Source organism: Camelus dromedarius, chromosome 6 (assembly GCF_036321535.1).
Source record: "Camelus dromedarius isolate mCamDro1 chromosome 6, mCamDro1.pat, whole genome shotgun sequence".
In the NCBI taxonomy this organism is placed as follows: domain Eukaryota; kingdom Metazoa; phylum Chordata; class Mammalia; order Artiodactyla; family Camelidae; genus Camelus; species Camelus dromedarius.
In genome coordinates, this window is record NC_087441.1 from 12879222 (window position 1) to 12896869 (window position 17648).

At 38.8% G+C, this 17648-nt stretch overlaps 1 protein-coding gene across 20 annotated transcripts in view; it reads left to right on the forward strand.

Annotated features, from left to right (window-relative positions):
• The window catches only part of SYNE1 (spectrin repeat containing nuclear envelope protein 1), a 427973-nt gene that overhangs the window by 384878 nt on the left and 25447 nt on the right, over positions 1–17648 (forward strand). For 19 of the 20 annotated variants that reach the window (XM_031456562.2, XM_064486565.1, XM_031456561.2 and 16 more), the window contains 5 exons: positions 1737–1899; positions 10988–11175; positions 12092–12242; positions 15657–15839; positions 16104–16241. In XM_031456562.2, coding sequence (XP_031312422.2) covers positions 1737–1899; positions 10988–11175; positions 12092–12242; positions 15657–15839; positions 16104–16241 — 823 coding nt within the window. Of the gene's footprint in view, positions 1–1731; positions 1900–10987; positions 11176–12091; positions 12243–15656; positions 15840–16103; positions 16242–17648 lie in introns of all 20 variants that reach the window. The other variant, XM_064486569.1, reaches the window with a different exon arrangement.

Sequence of the window (17648 nt, forward strand, 5' to 3'; positions counted from 1 at the left end):
TTTTCCATTCATGTCTAGCCAATCCCTCAGACTCATTGTATCCCAAACTTAGTGCACCACTGATCCCAAGAACTTGTCCCTCGCCCTGTATACTCAGAGACAGCAGCCTCTACCTAGTCACCCAGCTGGGAAACACATCATCTTTAGCTCCTCCTGCCTCACATCATACCAACTTAAGAAGTTAGCTGTTCAACCCTCACCTCTATTTCCACTGTTTCCCAATGTAGGCTTTTGATGCCAACAGCTTGGACTGTGTTTACTTCCTGAATAGGCTCTCACACCAGCCTCACCTCAAACTTGCATCCTCAAAATCAGAACTGATCTTAACATTCCTCTGCTAATAAATCTTGACTAAGGTCCTATTTCTCTTTAAAACTGCATACAAACCCTTTATCATGTCACTATGGGATCTTTATAATCTCAGATCTCCCCATCGGTTTTATCTTCGACCACTTCTCATCTTTTTTCTGCTCCTCCTCCCCTTCCTCTCCACCCCTAGTCTCCTTGGCATCACGACACTATTTGCCTTCAAAAACCTCTGCTCTTCTTCTTCGTGTTTCCTGGATCTGAAATGTCCTCCTTGGCTTGTACCCACCTCTCAAGATGCAGCTCAAATGTTATTTCTTCTTCTCCCCTCTTTCATCGAAGTCTAAGCTCCTCAAAGGCAAGGGTGAAACTTCAGTCATCACTGTTTATCTATCACCTGGCACCATACATGTTTGTAGGAGGAACAAAGAAATGAACAAATGGTAAATGAATGGATGACTACTAGAACATGGACAGAATTACTCCTTTCTCCTTACTCCTTAGCCAGACATTTGGTTCATTTCTTTAGTTCTCACCATACTTTGCTATATTTCATTATTTCTATGTTCAGGTTTCTGGTCCTGTTGTGCATTTCATTAAGAAAATAATCAAGTCTAATTTATTTTGTCTTTCTGGCATCTTACACATAAGATGTTCACACATCATTGTTAGATAAATGACAATTTTAAAGAAATGGAGTTTTACTCCTCCCTGGAGAGAATGGGGATGTTTGTTTTTAAGCGTGCTATGTAGCGAATACTCTACGATTTAGCTCTGCAGGTGAAGACTGGGTATCAGTAGATCTAGTACCTGCCCTCTGCTACTTAGAATCCAGCAGGTCCTTAGTTACCTTGAACATGATCTGGCATCACTAACACTCGAATTGCTTAAGTGCACGTGTTAACTCACTGATAGTTTATCTGTGCGTGTGCTTTCTCGCTATAACTGAGTTTCTGCCACGAGGTTGCTGGAATACATCCCACTGGGCTGAAATGATCAGAACTGTGGATATGTAATCTGTTTGGTGACAACTCTTTGGAAATGTTAATTTTTTCTCCCAAGTGTTCTTCCTAGGAGTCTAGATTATATTATTTGTGAAAGTAATCATTTCTGTGACAACCATGAAGTTTCTATCACTATTATATTATCAAAGCTGTGCTGAGTATAACCATGGTTAATATTTTTTAATGTTTCCTGTGTACTGGCACTCTCCATTTTTCACCTCATTTAAATCTCACAAGTACTCTTACTTCGTTCCATTTTATAGATGAGGAAACAGACACAGGAAGGGTGTACAGCTGCCCTCAGTCACAGCCAGTACATGGCTGAGCCGGACTCTGGCTTTAGATCCAGCACTGGCTTCTGTTCACAAGGGGAAACATGAGCGGGGCCTCTCTCTGAAGGTGACGCATCTCCTTCTCTGCCCCCAGGGTGAAGAAGCTGAAGGAGACTCTGGTGGCCGTACAGCAGCTGGATAAGAACATGAGCAGCCTGAGGACGTGGCTGGCCCACATCGAGTCAGAGCTGGCCAAGCCGATCGTCTATGATTCCTGTGACTCGGAAGAAATACAGAGAAAGCTTAATGAGCAACAGGTAAAACATGAAACAATGGAAGGAAAGTTAATAGGTTCTTAAAAACCCGTCCTCCTGGCCAGAACAGAGAGGTGAGCGTGAGATGGCGAATGGGGATGGAAAATGAGGAGGCAGCTCAGCAGGACTGGTGGGAGAGGGAGGCATTGGCTAGACAGGTGTCTGTGGCCAATAGGGTCCATGTCACCAAGCTGGCTCTTAAGAGGATCTCCCATCATAGGGTTAATAATGCTGGTCTGCCAAAAAGCCATCCTAAGATGGTAGGTTAGGCTGAGCTGCAATGTTGTACCCAAAACAGTGCTGACAGTCTTATTTGCGGATCACTAGCTCACAACCGGAAACTTAGAAAGGAGCCTTCTTTTCTGCATACAGTGTTTGGAGAAAGATTACAGTGTATTTTTAGTGTTTTTAGGGTCTAAAATAATTTTGTTTTGCAGTGAGGATGGCATGACCTGCAGACCACACAGTAATTTCACCTTTGTGTGTGTAACAAATATAGCACATCGCACTGGCATCCAATACACAGCCCAACAAAGCAAAAGGGAGCCTGAGAAGTACATACAGAAGGGATTTTCACTTCCCACTCCCCTTGCTTATTCCTGCTCAGCATGGCTGCCTCCAGCTGTCCGTAATAAGCACCATAAATCCCCCATAAGAAGCATTGTTACTCCATGCTTTTAGATGGTCCTTGAAAATTCTACCCTAGGGAACTCTGGCTACTTCCATCACATTAGACCATTAATAGTCAAGTTGCTAAACTAAAAACAATGTACTTCTGCAATCCTATAAAATGGCTTATGTACTTTATTTTGCCAACCATTTAAGCCAAAGGGAACAGATATTAAAGAGATAACAGTTTTTAGATATTGGAGTTACTTTGGTATTTAAATTAGTATTTATTTTTTAAGAAATTGGTAGCGGGACATTTTTCTATTTTTTGTAAGATTAAAACCCTTTGATGGACTCTGATGTTTGAAATTCTGATGATTAATTCTGAGGGTCATGATTGGCCTTCAGCTCCCCAGGAGACTGGAGAACATGGCAGTGATATCTACAGATGATGGGTTAAAATGCTAAGGCCAGCATTGTAATTTGGCGGATGTAAGAAAGTCAAAATCGTATCTAATTAAATATGGGAGATTGATGATATGCATTTATGGTTCCAACCACTACTAAAACCTCAATAAAATGATAGTAAACGGTATAAAAGGTCAAAGCCCACAGTGGCAGAGAACAGGAGGGAAGACGATAGAGCTGACAGACATCCAACAGCATTTTGGAAGATGGAAAGTAATTAGATCAGTGGTGATGTTGTTAGCAGACAGGGGGATAAGGAACTCGTGCCACAGAGTTCCAGGAAGGCTCAGGAAGTGGAGATGTCAAGTCTGTGGGGCTTTAAATGGAAAATTGCTTGAAAGTCTCAGCAAGGAGTCGTTAGACGGGCGGATCTCCCCTAAGCCCAAGTAGTCGGACAACTCTGCTTCATTTACTCCCTGGAAAAGGCAAACCAGAGGGACTTTGGATTTGAAGATACAGGACACCATTGAGGCTGGAGGCACTATACTTAAAACAGAGAGTTTAAATGAAAGGCTCTGTACCCAATGGTATGACTCCCACCCCACAGTACCCCTCCCACAATGTCTCTGGCCAGGTTTATACTGCAGCCAGGATTTATGCAAGAGTTTCAAAATCCGATTCAGTTATTCCATAAAAGTACCCTCCTCCAAAAAAAGCAAATGAAATGGAAGAAATTATCAAAATAGTAATATAGAAAAAAATTCCCAAATTGAAAATTATACATTTCTAGAGCATAAACTCTATACCAGTACCCGGGAAAATTAAAAACAAAACAAAGCTATTACAAAATTTCAGAACATGGTGGATAAAGAGAAGATTTTAAGGATTCCAAGGTGAAAAAGTTTGATTTCTCCAAAGCAATGCTGGAAGCTAGGAGACAGTGGCACAAGGCCTTCAAAAAGCTGAGAATTTTTTTTATAATTTAGAATATTATATCTGCCATTTAATAGATAAAATATTTACCTTCCATGCACACATTCACAAGAAGCCGGTGAAAGATATGCTACATATACTGAAATGAGAGGAAAATAATGTTCAACCCAGGAGAGAGAGAAGGAAGTCCCCAGAACGATGATAAAGGGAATCCCAGACAGTGGTGCCACAGCCTAGAGGGAGCCTGACCAGACAGGTGCAGGGAGTCGGGCGCTCTAAGGGGGGCTCTCCAAGGAGGGAAACGGCGGAACCAGATTAGCTGATGGGCTTAACCCTAATGGAAGGAGTTTTATGAGCACTGTAAGAGAAAGAGTAGAAGTTAGCAGTTCAGATTTTAAAGAGAAAAAGAGTCAGGGAGAGGAGTGAGATGAAGATCTATTGATTCTAGAGAAACAAAAAGTTATGTAAGAAAAGAAATTGTAGTATATTTTGTTAGTCAAATGTAAGAAATATTTTTTAAAAACCATAATCATGCAAAGAAATGATTATTGCTCTAGCTGTAAGATGTGCAAAAACAGTCATTGGAGCCCTGTAAGTCACAGAGAAGTTTATTCCTTCTCTGCTGTAGAAGCATCAATAATGTCTAATATTTAAAAAGCAAGAAATAGCAATATAAACATGTTACTTGGAAAAATAGAAGTAAGCGCTGAAAGACAGAGCTACAAGGATGGAGATGGTTGTTTCTGGAGAAGACTCAAGAGTGGAAAGGGCACTATTTCATTGAAAACTTTAATAATAATTTTTGACTTTTTAGTACATTAATAAATGTTCATCTTGCCTTTTAATTAAAATTTAAATTAAAGTTTAAAAAACTGTGTACCAGTGGCTAAAAGTAATGACTTTCTGGGTTCAAATCCTGGCCTCTCCACTTTTCTGCATGACCTGGAGCAAAATAATAAACTATTTCAACCCTCAGACTTCTCAGACATAAAATGCTAATAATCAGAGCACCCAGCTTACAGTTTTGTTGTAAAAGTTAACAAGAAAAGCACTTAGCAAAGTACCAAGCACAGAGTGGGTGCTTAGTAAATTTTATTTCAATACCATTTTTACTACAGTTTCCTTTATGGGAAATGTTTGACCATGAATCTGTAAAAATTGTAGCGTTTGGGATCCATGTTTTAAAAGACAAATAAATAATAATCTATCTCCAAAGGGAAAAATTCTGACAAATATTTAAATAGACAGATTAAATCGACAAGAAAAACATTTTCTTCTGTTTCTCTATGTGGGGTTCCTATGTGTTTCTCTTGCCAGTGTACTTGGTTCTTATAGATTTAATTGGGCAGAAATATATGTAGACTTGAGATGGCTTTAGAGAAGATTTTGTCAAATTTCTCTGTGTTATAAATGAACAAAAATAAATCCGGAGACAACCATGTGAACAATTTGAGACCGATCATTACCAATGGAAGTTAAAGTTGAAACTAAAATCTTGATCTGTATTCAGGTAATTACTTATATATAATTATAAAACCCCTCAAGCCCTACTTTATATATTGATTTTAACAAAAACTTTTGAGCAGAAACACAAGGGGAATTTTCTCCAGTATTTACTATGGGAATCTGGTGAAGCTCCTGGAGGTTAATCTCTCCAAATTGTGGGGGCCCCCAGTGACTGGGTCCTCCTAGAATTTTTAATGCTCAGAGTTGTCCACACTGGGGATCAGATAGAGATGGAGAAGGGGTGTGGGGCTTACAGCAGCCACACTCAGATCTTGATGGACTGCGTTCCTGCTTGCAGCTGCGCCCAGGCAGCTACCCTAGCTAGCATCTCTGCTCAGTAGCAGAGCCCAGCCAGTGGCCCTGTCTGGCCTGGAAACTCAGTTGGCAGTTCTGCTTGAATTTGGGTCCCCAGACAACTGGTCATACTGGCCTTGGAGCTCTTTCTACCACTCTGCCTGGGCAGGGAAGCAGATTCCCAGCCCCGCCCAACAGCTGGGCACAGTCCCCATCCCGCCCCACCGAGAAGCCTCGCCAGAGAACCCAGGCAGCCTGGAGTCTGTCCAGCAGCCCCACTTGGGCAGGGAGCCAAGCCAGCAGCCCTACCAGCTGTTGAACTTAGCCTCTAGCCTTGCATGACCACGGAGCCTGAACAGTGATCCTGGGCAGCCTCAGAGCGCAGCCTGCAACCCCACCCAGCCACAGAGCCCAGACTACAGCCCACTCAGCAGTAGGGCTCAATCCAGGGCCTTGTCTGATTGCAAAACACAGCCTGCAGCTTTGCCTGATCAGGAGCCCAGACAGTGACCCCACCCAGTCACCAAGCATAGCGCGTTGCCCCACCCAGCAAGAAAACCTAGGCAACAATCCAGCTCAACCATGGAGCACAGTGTCTAGGCTCACTCACTGTGGGATTCAGTGGGAAGGCTCTGCTGACCAGAGAGCCCAGCCAGCCATCTTGCCCAATAGAGGAGCACAGCCAATGGCCTACTTGATGGCAAAGCCTCAACTGTGGCCCTGCCCAACTCCAGGGCACAGCCTGCAGCCCTGCATGATCGCAGAGGCCCCACCTGAACACAGAGTCCAGCCAGCAGCACCATTTGGTCTGGGAGCACAGTCTGAGACCCCCCAAGAGCAACTGCAGAGACCAGCCTATAGCCCTGACCAATCACAGGGTCCACCAGTGGCACTGCCCTGCCAAGGAACATAGCCTATGACCTCACCCAACCAGAGGTGATTGTAGGGCCCAGTTAGCAGCACCCAATGCCCCACCCCAACCTCAGAGCACAGAACATTTTCCAGGATAGATTATATGTCAGACCACAAAAGAAGTCTCAATAAATTCAAGAAAATGGAAATTATATCAAGTATCTTTTCCAACCACAATGATATGAGACTAGAGATCATAACAGTAAGAAAGCTGGAAAATTGACAAGTACATGAAGATTAAACAATACCTGAAGAACCAAGGGATCAAAGAAGAAATCAAAAGAGAAATACAAAATACCTGGAGATAAACAAAAAAGGAAACACAACATACCAAAACTTATGGGATGCAGCAAAAGCAGTCTAAGAGAAAAAGTTCATAGGGATAAACACCTACATTAAGAAAAAATAAAGCTCTCAGATAAACGACCTAACTTTATGTCTCAAGGAACGAGGGGAAAAAAAGAACAAACTAAACTCGAAATTGGCAGAAGGAAGGCAATAATAAAGAGTAGAGAAGAAATAAGTGTAATAGAGAATAGGGAAACAATAGAAAAAATGAACAAAACTGAGCTGGTTCCTGGAAATTATAAACAAAATTGACTAATGTTTAGCTAGAGTAACCAAGAAGGAAAGAGAGAGGACCCAAATAAATAAAAATTAAAACTGAAAAATGGGGAAATAACAAGAAATACCAAGGATCGTAAGAGACTACTCTAAGCCAACAAATTGGACAATCTTGGAGAAATGGGTAATTCCTAGAAGCATACAACCTACCAAAATTGAATCATGAAGAAATAGAAAATCTGAGCAGATCAATAATGAATAAGAAGGTTGAATCACCAATCAAAAACCTCTCAACAAAGAAAAGTCCAGGACCTGAATGTTTCACAGGTGAAATCTACCAAACATTTACAGCCAATTGTCTCACTCTTCCAAAAAACTGAAGGGAAGGGAACACTCTCAAACTCATTTTATGAGGCCAGTGTCATCCTGATACCAAAACCAGATGAGGACACCATAGGAAAAGAAAACTATGGGCTAATATCCCTGATGAATATAGATGCAAAACTTTTCAAAGTACTAGCAAACCAAATTCAGCTGTACATGAAAAACTGTGACTAAGTTGGATTTATCCCTGGAATGCAAGAATGGTTCAACATAGGCAAATCAGTAAATGTAATACATCACATTACTAGAATGAAAGCTAAAAATTATATGATCACAATAGATGCAGAAAAAAGCATTTGACAAAATTCAAATGATAATAACTCTCAATACGTTGGGTACAGAAGGAATGGACCTCAACATAATAAAGGGCATATATTACAAGCCCACTCTTAACACCATCCTCAGTGGTGAAAGTTTGAACATTTTTCCTCTAAGATCAGAAAAAAACTCCAGGGTACTCACTCTCACCAATTCCATTCAATGGAGCATTGGAAGTCCTAGCCAGAGAAATCAGAAAAAGAAATAAAAGGCATCCAAATTACATAAAAGAAGATGTAAAATTGTCTCTGTTTGCAGATGACATGGTCTTTTATAGACAAATCCTAAGGAATCCACCAGAATATTATTATAACTAATGAACAAATTCAGAAAAAGTTGTAGGATACAAATTCAACAGACAAAAATCATTGTGTTTCTTACACTAACTGAAGTATCTGGAAAACAAAAGAAAGCAATCTTATTTACAATAGCATCAAAAACAGTAAAATATTTAGGAATAAATTCAACCAAGGAGGTGAAAGATCTGTACACTGAAACTGTAAGACACTGATGAAATACACTGAAGAAGATATAAACAAATGGTAAGATATCCCATTGATCGGAAGAAGTCATATGGTTAAAATGTGCATACAAGCAAAGCCATCTATGGACTCAGTGTAATCCCTGTCAAGATTCCAATGGCAATGATTTTTGAAAGCAAAACCAACAAAAACAAAAATAAACAGGTGAGACTAAATCAAAACAGAAAACTTTTGCACAGCAAAAGTGATGATCAAACAAAGGCAAAGGCAGCCTAAGAATGTGAGAAAATATCTGATAAGGGGTTGGTATCTAAAATATGTAAGGAACTCTTACAACTCAATAGCAAAAAAAAAAACAAGTTATCCAATTTAAAAATGGGCAAAGGACCTGAATAGACATTTTCCCAAAGAAGATACTCAAATTGCCAGCAAATACATGAAAAGATGCTCAGTGTCACTAGTCGTCATGGAAATGCAAATCAAAACCACAATGAGATATCACCTCATATCTGTTAGAATGGCTTTTATCAGAAGACAACAGATAAGTACTGTCAAGCACCTGGAGAAAATGGAACCTTTGTGCACTGTTGGTGGGAATGTAAATTGGTGCAGCCACTATGGAAAACAGTATAGAGTTTCCTCAAAAAATTAAAAATAGAACTACCATATGACCCAGCAATTCTACTTTTGAGTATGTCTCTGAAGGAAATGAAACCACTTGAAGAGATAGCACCATCCTCATGTTCATTGCAGCAGCAATATTTATAATAGTGAATACATGTAAACACCTAAGTATCCATCAACGAATGAATGAAGAAAGTATAAAGAAAATGTGATATATCATATGTATTATGTATATCATATATATAATATGAATACATTATATATAAGAAGGAAATATTGCAGTTTCTAACAACATAGATGAACCTTGAGGTCATTATGCCAAGTGAAATAAGTCATTCAGGAGAAGACGAATACTGTATGATCTCACGTATGGAATCTGAAAAAAAAAGATGCATAGAAACAGAGAGTAGACTGGTTGTTGCCAGACATGGGGCGTAAAGATGGCCAAAGGGTACAAACTTCCACTTATAGATGAATAAGTTCTGGAGATGTAATATATAGCATGGTGACTACAGTCAACAATACTGTGTTGTGTACTTAAAAGTTGCTGAGAGAGTAGATCTTAAAGGTTCTCAAACACACACACGCAAACTGTAACTGTAAGGTGATGGATGTTAACTAAACTTAAGGAATCGTTTCACAGTATGTACGTACATATATCAAATCATCACCTTGTACACCTTAAACTTACACAATATTATATGTCAATTATTTCTCATTAAAGATGGAGAAAAACTTTTGAGTACTTAAGAAAAATTACATTGAAATACTATCAATTCTTTGGCTGCATGGATTATGTTCGCACACGTAATACTTTTTCCAAATGTACATCCTTGTACCAGATGCACTCTAAGACCTGAACTTTACCTGGTGATCTCATTCACAGAATGAGCAAATATAGAGTTAAATTTTTGTAATATTTTATTATATACTTCTTAGACCAGCAATTCTTGTGATAACTTCCACACAAAACTGAAAGAGGTTATGAAAAAGATTTGAAAAGTCTGTTTAGTGAAATAGAAGTATTTGGTGGAATTTATTTTCATGTGTCTAGTTTATAAAATCTCCAAAATGAATCAAAGGCACTGTTACTGCATCCAACAATAAGTTAGTGTTTGTACAGAAGACATTGGAACATGGCGTTAAGGAGAAAAGTAGGAAGAATATGCACACAAGAATATAAATGCCAGCTCTCTGAGTAAGTTGAGGAATTCTCATCAGAACAAGAGAAAAGCTGGGCCAATTCAGGAACTACATCAAAGGAAAAGAAAATACATTGAGGATCTTGACAAATAGGACAAGCAAAACATGGTACCAGTAGGCCTCCTTTTTAATAATGGAGTACTTTGAGTCAATTGAGTTAAAACTTCAGTAGAAAAAAATACTGTATATTTTGCATTTACATTCTGTGCAATTAATATGAAGACGTCAAATGGTAGAACTCTGGGCAAATTCAATAATTTGTTTATCATCACAGTCTTTCTAATTCTGTCCTGCATTTAAAACTGATCACTGAGGAAGCTGCTGATGATAATGATGTCACACCTGATAAGGCACCGAAGGTCCCTTAAAGCACGGTACCTTTTAACAACGGTGGAATTCACTGTTTAAGACAGTTTGCAGATCTTTGGAGACCAAATCGCGGTATTTGAGTGGCAGCTCTTAACAGAAGCACATGTATTCCTTCGATTGGATGATCAATCCATGGATTGGAATGGAAGTGATATATCTGTGAAGGAGAGTCTGTGGCAAGATTCATTTTTTCAATCACTTGAAAATTAGCAGAAGCTAATTTTACTCAGTACAGCTGATGTAATCTGTTTCATTTGTTCAGTTTATATTTTGGGACGGCTCACATAATCAAAATATTTGTAGATTCACTTTCTCATACTTTTGAGCTTGTGGTATTTCATAAATGGAGTTTAAGAAACTTCATGCATTCAAGGAAATGAACTGTCTGTCATGGTTTTGCCTAACAATTTCTGAGTCAGTGAATACGGCTGCCGTTTCTCCCGTCTGTACAGAGGGTTTAAATAAACAAGTCTAATTCTCTGCAGGAGCTTCAGAGAGACATAGAAAAACACAGCACGGGCGTGGCCTCTGTCCTCAACCTGTGTGAGGTTCTGCTGCATGACTGCGATGCCTGTGCCACGGACGCCGAGTGTGATTCCATCCAGCAGGCTACACGGAACCTGGACCGGCGATGGAGAAACATCTGCGCTATGTCCATGGAAAGAAGGCTCAAGTAAGCTGGGATGTTCCAAAAACTGGGACAGCGGGAGGACCAAACAAAAAAAACAAAACACCAAATTACCCAGAGTATCCACTGTTCACTATTTCCTTTTGGTTGCAATGTCCTGAAATAGCCTTGGTTTTCCAAACCTGCCATCATCTACATTTAGTTGGGAAAATAAGTAGGTATAAAAGTAATATATAAATATAACAAACCAAGGTACACCTGACCTAACAGTTTAAATATAATACAGAAAAATTACAATATGCCCTTACTGAGCATGCATAATGTTACAGCATTGATGGTGTGAAAAAGCAACATTCTCTTATTAAAAATGAAATAATAAAACAAAGGACTTATCTTGAAGCTCTTTGAAATTCAAGGTGGTAAAATAATAGTGCTGTATTAGATAATTATCACATGAACTGACACATAATCTTTGTGCTCTCTGAGAAACTCTTGAAAGATTCATATTTGTCTTGCTATCACAGGTTGATTTTGATGAGGGTGAGTTTGACGTTGGACTTAAATGGACTTTCAAACCTTAGTTTTAGTTCAGCGGAACCTTGGCATCAGTGTGTGCCATGAGCATGGTGTTGCCTTTTTAAACTTCCTTGCACATACCCAGAACAGTTCACGCTATGTGCTCGTAACAGTCAGTGTGACTGACTCCAAATCCCAGAGGTGCAGGATGTGTGTTTAAACACAGATGCACAGAAACAGACACACACACACACAGCTGTTTCATTTTCATTCAGACGGTTGTTTTCTTTTCCAGTCTGGGCAAATTTGGCTCAAGGCACAGTTATTGTTTGGCACAACAGTTGCTTGTTTGGGCACTCTTAATCCTGTTGCAGGCATCAGACAGGATTCTGGGGCATAAACAGTCTCAGACAGTCAGATTCTGTTCTTTCATTTTCTGTCTCAGAATTGAAGAGACGTGGCGATTGTGGCAGAAGTTTCTGGATGACTATTCTCGTTTTGAAGAGTGGCTGAAGATTTCAGAAAGGACTGCTGCCTTCCCCAGCTCTTCTGGGGTGCTCTATACAGTTGCCAAGGAAGAACTAAAGAAATTTGAGGTGATTTATAATTCCAAATATTTAATCTTTATTTTGCTATAAGAGTAGCTAGCTGGTAGTCCCAAGACATAAACTAACTGTTCACCTACGTATTATTTGTTCAAACAGCTGGGTGACAACTTTCTGGTCATCTTATTCTTGCCTCATAAGTAGGCAAAGAAGAAGAGAAAGGAGGTTTTTACTTTAAGATTATCAAGAATTACAAATAAAATAGTAATGAAGAGAAGTTCTATTGGAAAACAGGATCATGACTCCCCAGAAAAGAGCTTGGGATTCTTCTGATTTCATAATTGTTTACAATCAACCTTCTAAGATTCAAATATGATGGCTTTCTATATTATAACATCTATTTTCCAATATATTTTCTTGATTTTTTTAACCTAGCTAGAGCATATATACATATATATATATATATATACACACACACGCACGCACACATATATGCTTTTTAATCATTGGTAGGATAGAATTGGCTCCAGAAATGGTCAAATATTTGAAATCATAAAGCATCTCTAATTACAAATGAAGAGCAGTGCCATTCTTGAGTCACCAAGACTTTTCAAATTTATAGAGACAAAAACAGCAGCAGTGTCGTTGGATTCGGAAAGAAAGGAGTCACTTGGTAACTGACTCCTGTTCCTTGACTGCGCGATCCTGAGTCAGCTCTGTGTCATTGTGATGCAAAGGAACCCCGACTTCTCAGCTGCTGTTCATCTTCACCAAGGACCTGACATAGCCTAAAGCTGACCATTTTTTTAAATTTGAAGTTTCTTTTCCCATCAGTTCCCACTGATAGGCAGTTGTGTTCTCATGTATATTGACAGCAAACAGTTCTGATGCTTGCATCTTATAAAAAACATCTTTGGTTGCTAAGTCTGCCCCAAGCTCCCTGAGAGATTTTTAAATAAGACTAAAAAATCCATCCAAATTCAGCTGGACTCACTTGTACCTTGCAACATTAATTAACCGAGCATTTATTGAGGCCTGTTACAGTAAATAGGATGTTTGGGTTTTGTTCTTGGGGGTTTAAAATCTAAGAGTCCTAGATGTGCAGCTATATGAATCTGTAAAAGTGTCCAAATATATGAAACAAATGAGAGTTTTTCCAATGTCTGAATGTGGATTTATATGTAACTAAATTCCAAGAAAACCATTTTCCTATCTAAAAAGTTTTCCTTTAGAAAACATCTAGTGAAAAACCACAATAAACTCTGCAGTAGATTTCATATCATCCCAGTGAACCAGTGCTAGAGGAAATATTCTCACACTGCATCTTGTTACACTCAGCTTCATGAAGGTTAAAGCCCTCTGTAATTGGCTTACACCACAAAGTAGATTACATAAGATCCTTTCTGATGCTATTTTAGACTCTCAGATTTTATGGCAAAAGTTAACCACATAGTTAAGCTTATAATGCTGTACAGTTATATAGCTGGTTATAATGAATGATTTTATTTATATTTGTAGGTAATTTGCTTAAGAGACAGAAATAAATCACAAAAGCAAAATTTTGTTTGAGAACAGTCTTTGCCTGTTCAATTGCACGAATACTGGAGATAGATCTGGGTGTACTGAGGGACCCACTTGTGGTGCCAGCCATCATTCCCATGAGAAAACATATTCTTTTTTTAAAATATATATTTTTATTAAAGTATAGTCAGTTTACAATATTGTGTCAGTTTCTGGTGTACAGCATAATGCTTCAGTCATACGTGCACATGCATATATTCATTTTCATATTCTTTCTCACCATAGGTTACTACAGGATATTGGATATAGTTCCCTGTGCTATAAAGTATAAACTTGTTGTTTATCTATTTTATATATATTAGTTAGTATCTGCAAATTTCAAACTCCCAATTTATCCCTTCCCACCCCCATCCCCCCGGTAACCATAAGTTTGTTTTCTATGTCTGTGAGTCTGTTTCTGTTTTGTAAATAAGTTTGTTTGTCTTTTTTCTATATTCCACATATAAGTGATATCATGTGGTATTTTTGTGGTTTGATAATTTTCTTTTGTATTAGCGTGGTTTCTTTTTGGCCTTCGTGATTCATTATTATCTGCTTTTGGTTTATGGTTACCTTATTTTTCAAGTACATTAACTCCTTACTATGTCTTGTTTGCTTTAGACTGGTAGTCATGTAGGCTCAAATACATCCTAAAAAGAATGAAGGGGAAAAAAAAGAAAGAAAAAAGAAAAAAAGAAGAAGAGAGAGAAGAAAATCTATATTGTGATTTCCAATAATGGCAAACCTGAACTTTGCTTACGACTTCCTTTTCTGGGGAAATAATTTAAAGTTTTATAGAACAGAAGTTTGGCTTTACTAGAGTGAAGGCTCTTAAAGCAACTCTCAGAAGGAAAACCATCTCGAAGGCAGAAGTGTGGTAGCGTGTAAACAGTGTGACAAGCCAAATGAAGCAAAACTTTGGGATTCAGATGAGTGCAGTCCAATGACACAATTTTCTGTCTAATGCCAGGATAAAAGTCAATCATAAATCATACTCATGAGTTGGAAATAAAAAAGCTTCGTTTTATTTTGGCCAGATGATTCTTACTCTAGGGCTATGCTATATTGCAGAAAGAAGAGTATTTTACCTGCAGAAACGCTAAACTGTGCACAGGATAACCTGAAGTAAATAGACACCACTATGTGAGCTGTTGCATCAGCTCTAAAACATCTTATAAAAACGAAATAAGTCATGGGAGTGGCAAAAAAAGAAACGGAGAATGTTCCAAACTTTTTTCTATGTAAGATGACATCTATTTTCCGGAGCCGCTTTTCTGAAAAGTCAGTATAATAGCTTGCATTTAGAGGACCTTCTGCAAAAGGTAGCTTTCATTTTTTTAATGGACAGTGGAATTGAGCAATTTCTGGATTTTTTTAAAAGAAAATACATTATTTTACAAATTAAAGAGACAGTTCTGTGGTAGATATCTTTTCTCAGTATTGACACTGGAAATTTTGAACATTTTTAACTCACATTTCAGCACATACATATTTTTGTAATCAGTCTGTTTTATGGGAGAATATTTTTCAGGCCATTAATTATTTGAAAAGCTGTATTACATATGTATATGTGTCTATTCTATAAGTATGTGTATGTTCTGTGTGTATATATCATATGTGTATGTTGTGTGTGTATATATTATATACATATATTGTATGTTTCTGTATATATACATAGAGTCACTATTATTTTTTATTTTCTTTCATGGTTTGATTAACTCCCTTTCCTTGAGCTACACCAATTACATTACTTTGCTTACCAAGGGAAGTATACGCTGGTTAGAAACAGCCCCCATTTGGGAAAGCTGCCTTCTGTTCGGCCTGACATCACAATGCGAAGCCCGGACACCCTTGCTGAGAGCCCTTCTCTGATCTCCCTCCTGGTGCGCTTCCCTGTCATCTTAGGCTTTCCAGCGACAGGTCCACGAGTGCCTGACCCAGCTGGAGCTGATCAACAAGCAGTACCGCCGGCTGGCCAGGGAGAACCGCACCGACTCCGCCTGCAGCCTGAAGCAGATGGTTCACGAGGGCAACCAGAGATGGGACAACCTGCAAAAGCGTGTCACCTCCATCTTGCGCCGACTCAAGGTCTGTATTATGCCTCCTCTGTAGTTTAGCTGCCCAGGGGAGAGGATTAGGCCATTGGAACACAGTGTTAGGACACAATCTCAGTGACTTTGTAAGACTGGGATGGCAAGGGGGGTATCCAAGGTTAACTTACATGGCTAGAAACTGTGGGGTTCTTGTTGGGCGTTGAGAAAATGACTTTCTGGGAGACCTTGGACCTGGTGGGGCCGTCTCAGGATGTGTACGAGGACTTTCTTACTTCCATTATTTTATTTTCATATTCAGCATTTCATTGGCCAGCGTGAGGAGTTTGAGACTGCACGGGACAGCATTCTGGTGTGGCTGACAGAGATGGATTTGCAGCTCACTAACATTGAGCATTTTTCCGAGTGTGATGTTCAAGCTAAAATAAAGCAGCTCAAGGTAAGAGATTAGTGCATTTCTCCAGCCAGTGCGAAGGAAGTCTGAAGTGGAAAGGATTTATAGAGATTTTTGTGAAACACAAAATAGAGAACTGTTATTTTTTAAAAATTAGTTCTTCTTGATCGAAAACAAATTCAGAAAATGAGAAAGATATTACAAATGAAGTAAGGAGTATCTCCAGGAGATACAGCTCCCATGAACATATATGCTTTAAATTATTCACTCGATTGCCAGAGTTGTCACTTTTGTTTTGGCAGCTGTTGGTTTTGCTTTTTCTGAATTCTTTCTAGCACCTTGAAATAGTTTGTTTGATTCCCAGGATCCCGAGCAGAACAACTTTCTTTCTTTTTATTTTTTTTAATATTTTTTCTTTACATTTTCTAGGTGAGTTTATTAAGTTTTTGAGAGGAGGTTAATTAGGTTTATTTTTGGAGGAGGTACTGGGGATTGAACCCAGGATGCTGTGCATGCTAAGCATGTGCTCTACCGCTTGAGCTACACCCTCCCCCCTAGAACAACTTTCTTTCGTTGGGATTTCATGCCACACACTCTACATTCTCAGATGCAAAGTGAACTGTTAAGCATATTTGATACGTTTCACTACGTAATTCAAACACAGTGGCTAGTTCAAATTTATAAATAGGAGGGACATACATTAGATACAAGGATTCCCTAAAAGGAAGAGTGTTTTTAACAATTTGAATAATACGCAAGGCAGCTTGTGAAATTTTTCTCCCAAGATAGATTTTTTTTAAAAGAGTGGTGGAGCTGCCCATAAACTTAGGTTTAGTAAAACAAGGAAGTTACCTTTCATCATAGATTCTCAGGATAAAAAAATCACAGATAGTTAAGCCCTGATGTCCTGCCCAGCTTCTCTCTCCAACCTCCCTTCACCCCAACTCTCCCAGGTCGTTTCACAGGCAGATCGATGTTGAAAACCTTCAGCAGGAAATCTCTACCAAGTGGTAGTTGAAGCTTTTCTTTTTGGGCTCCAGCAGGGTCAGAGAATTTATTACCTCTCCCTCTCCCTGGGCAGTCTTTTTATTATTGGGCAGTTTCAATTATGCCAGAGTTTATTCTTGTATTGAAGTAAAATTTATCCCCTGAAACTTGTCCCCAGTAGCTTAACTGTTTTGAATCATACAGAATGAGTCTAAATAATTCTCCAGAATTACTTGTTGTTCAAACCATTTTATACTCTTTTGTGCTTAGGTCCTGAAACAATAAAAGAATCATCTGAGAAGAATTTGTGACATTATCATTGGGATGGTTTTTCTTAGTCATGTTTGACATACCAGGAAATCTAAAATCAAAATAGTCAATATAATTCTTTAAAACACTAAACTATTCCAGTGACACCATCTTGCTTCTTATTGCTTTTCACTGGGGATAACCAGTGCTATCACC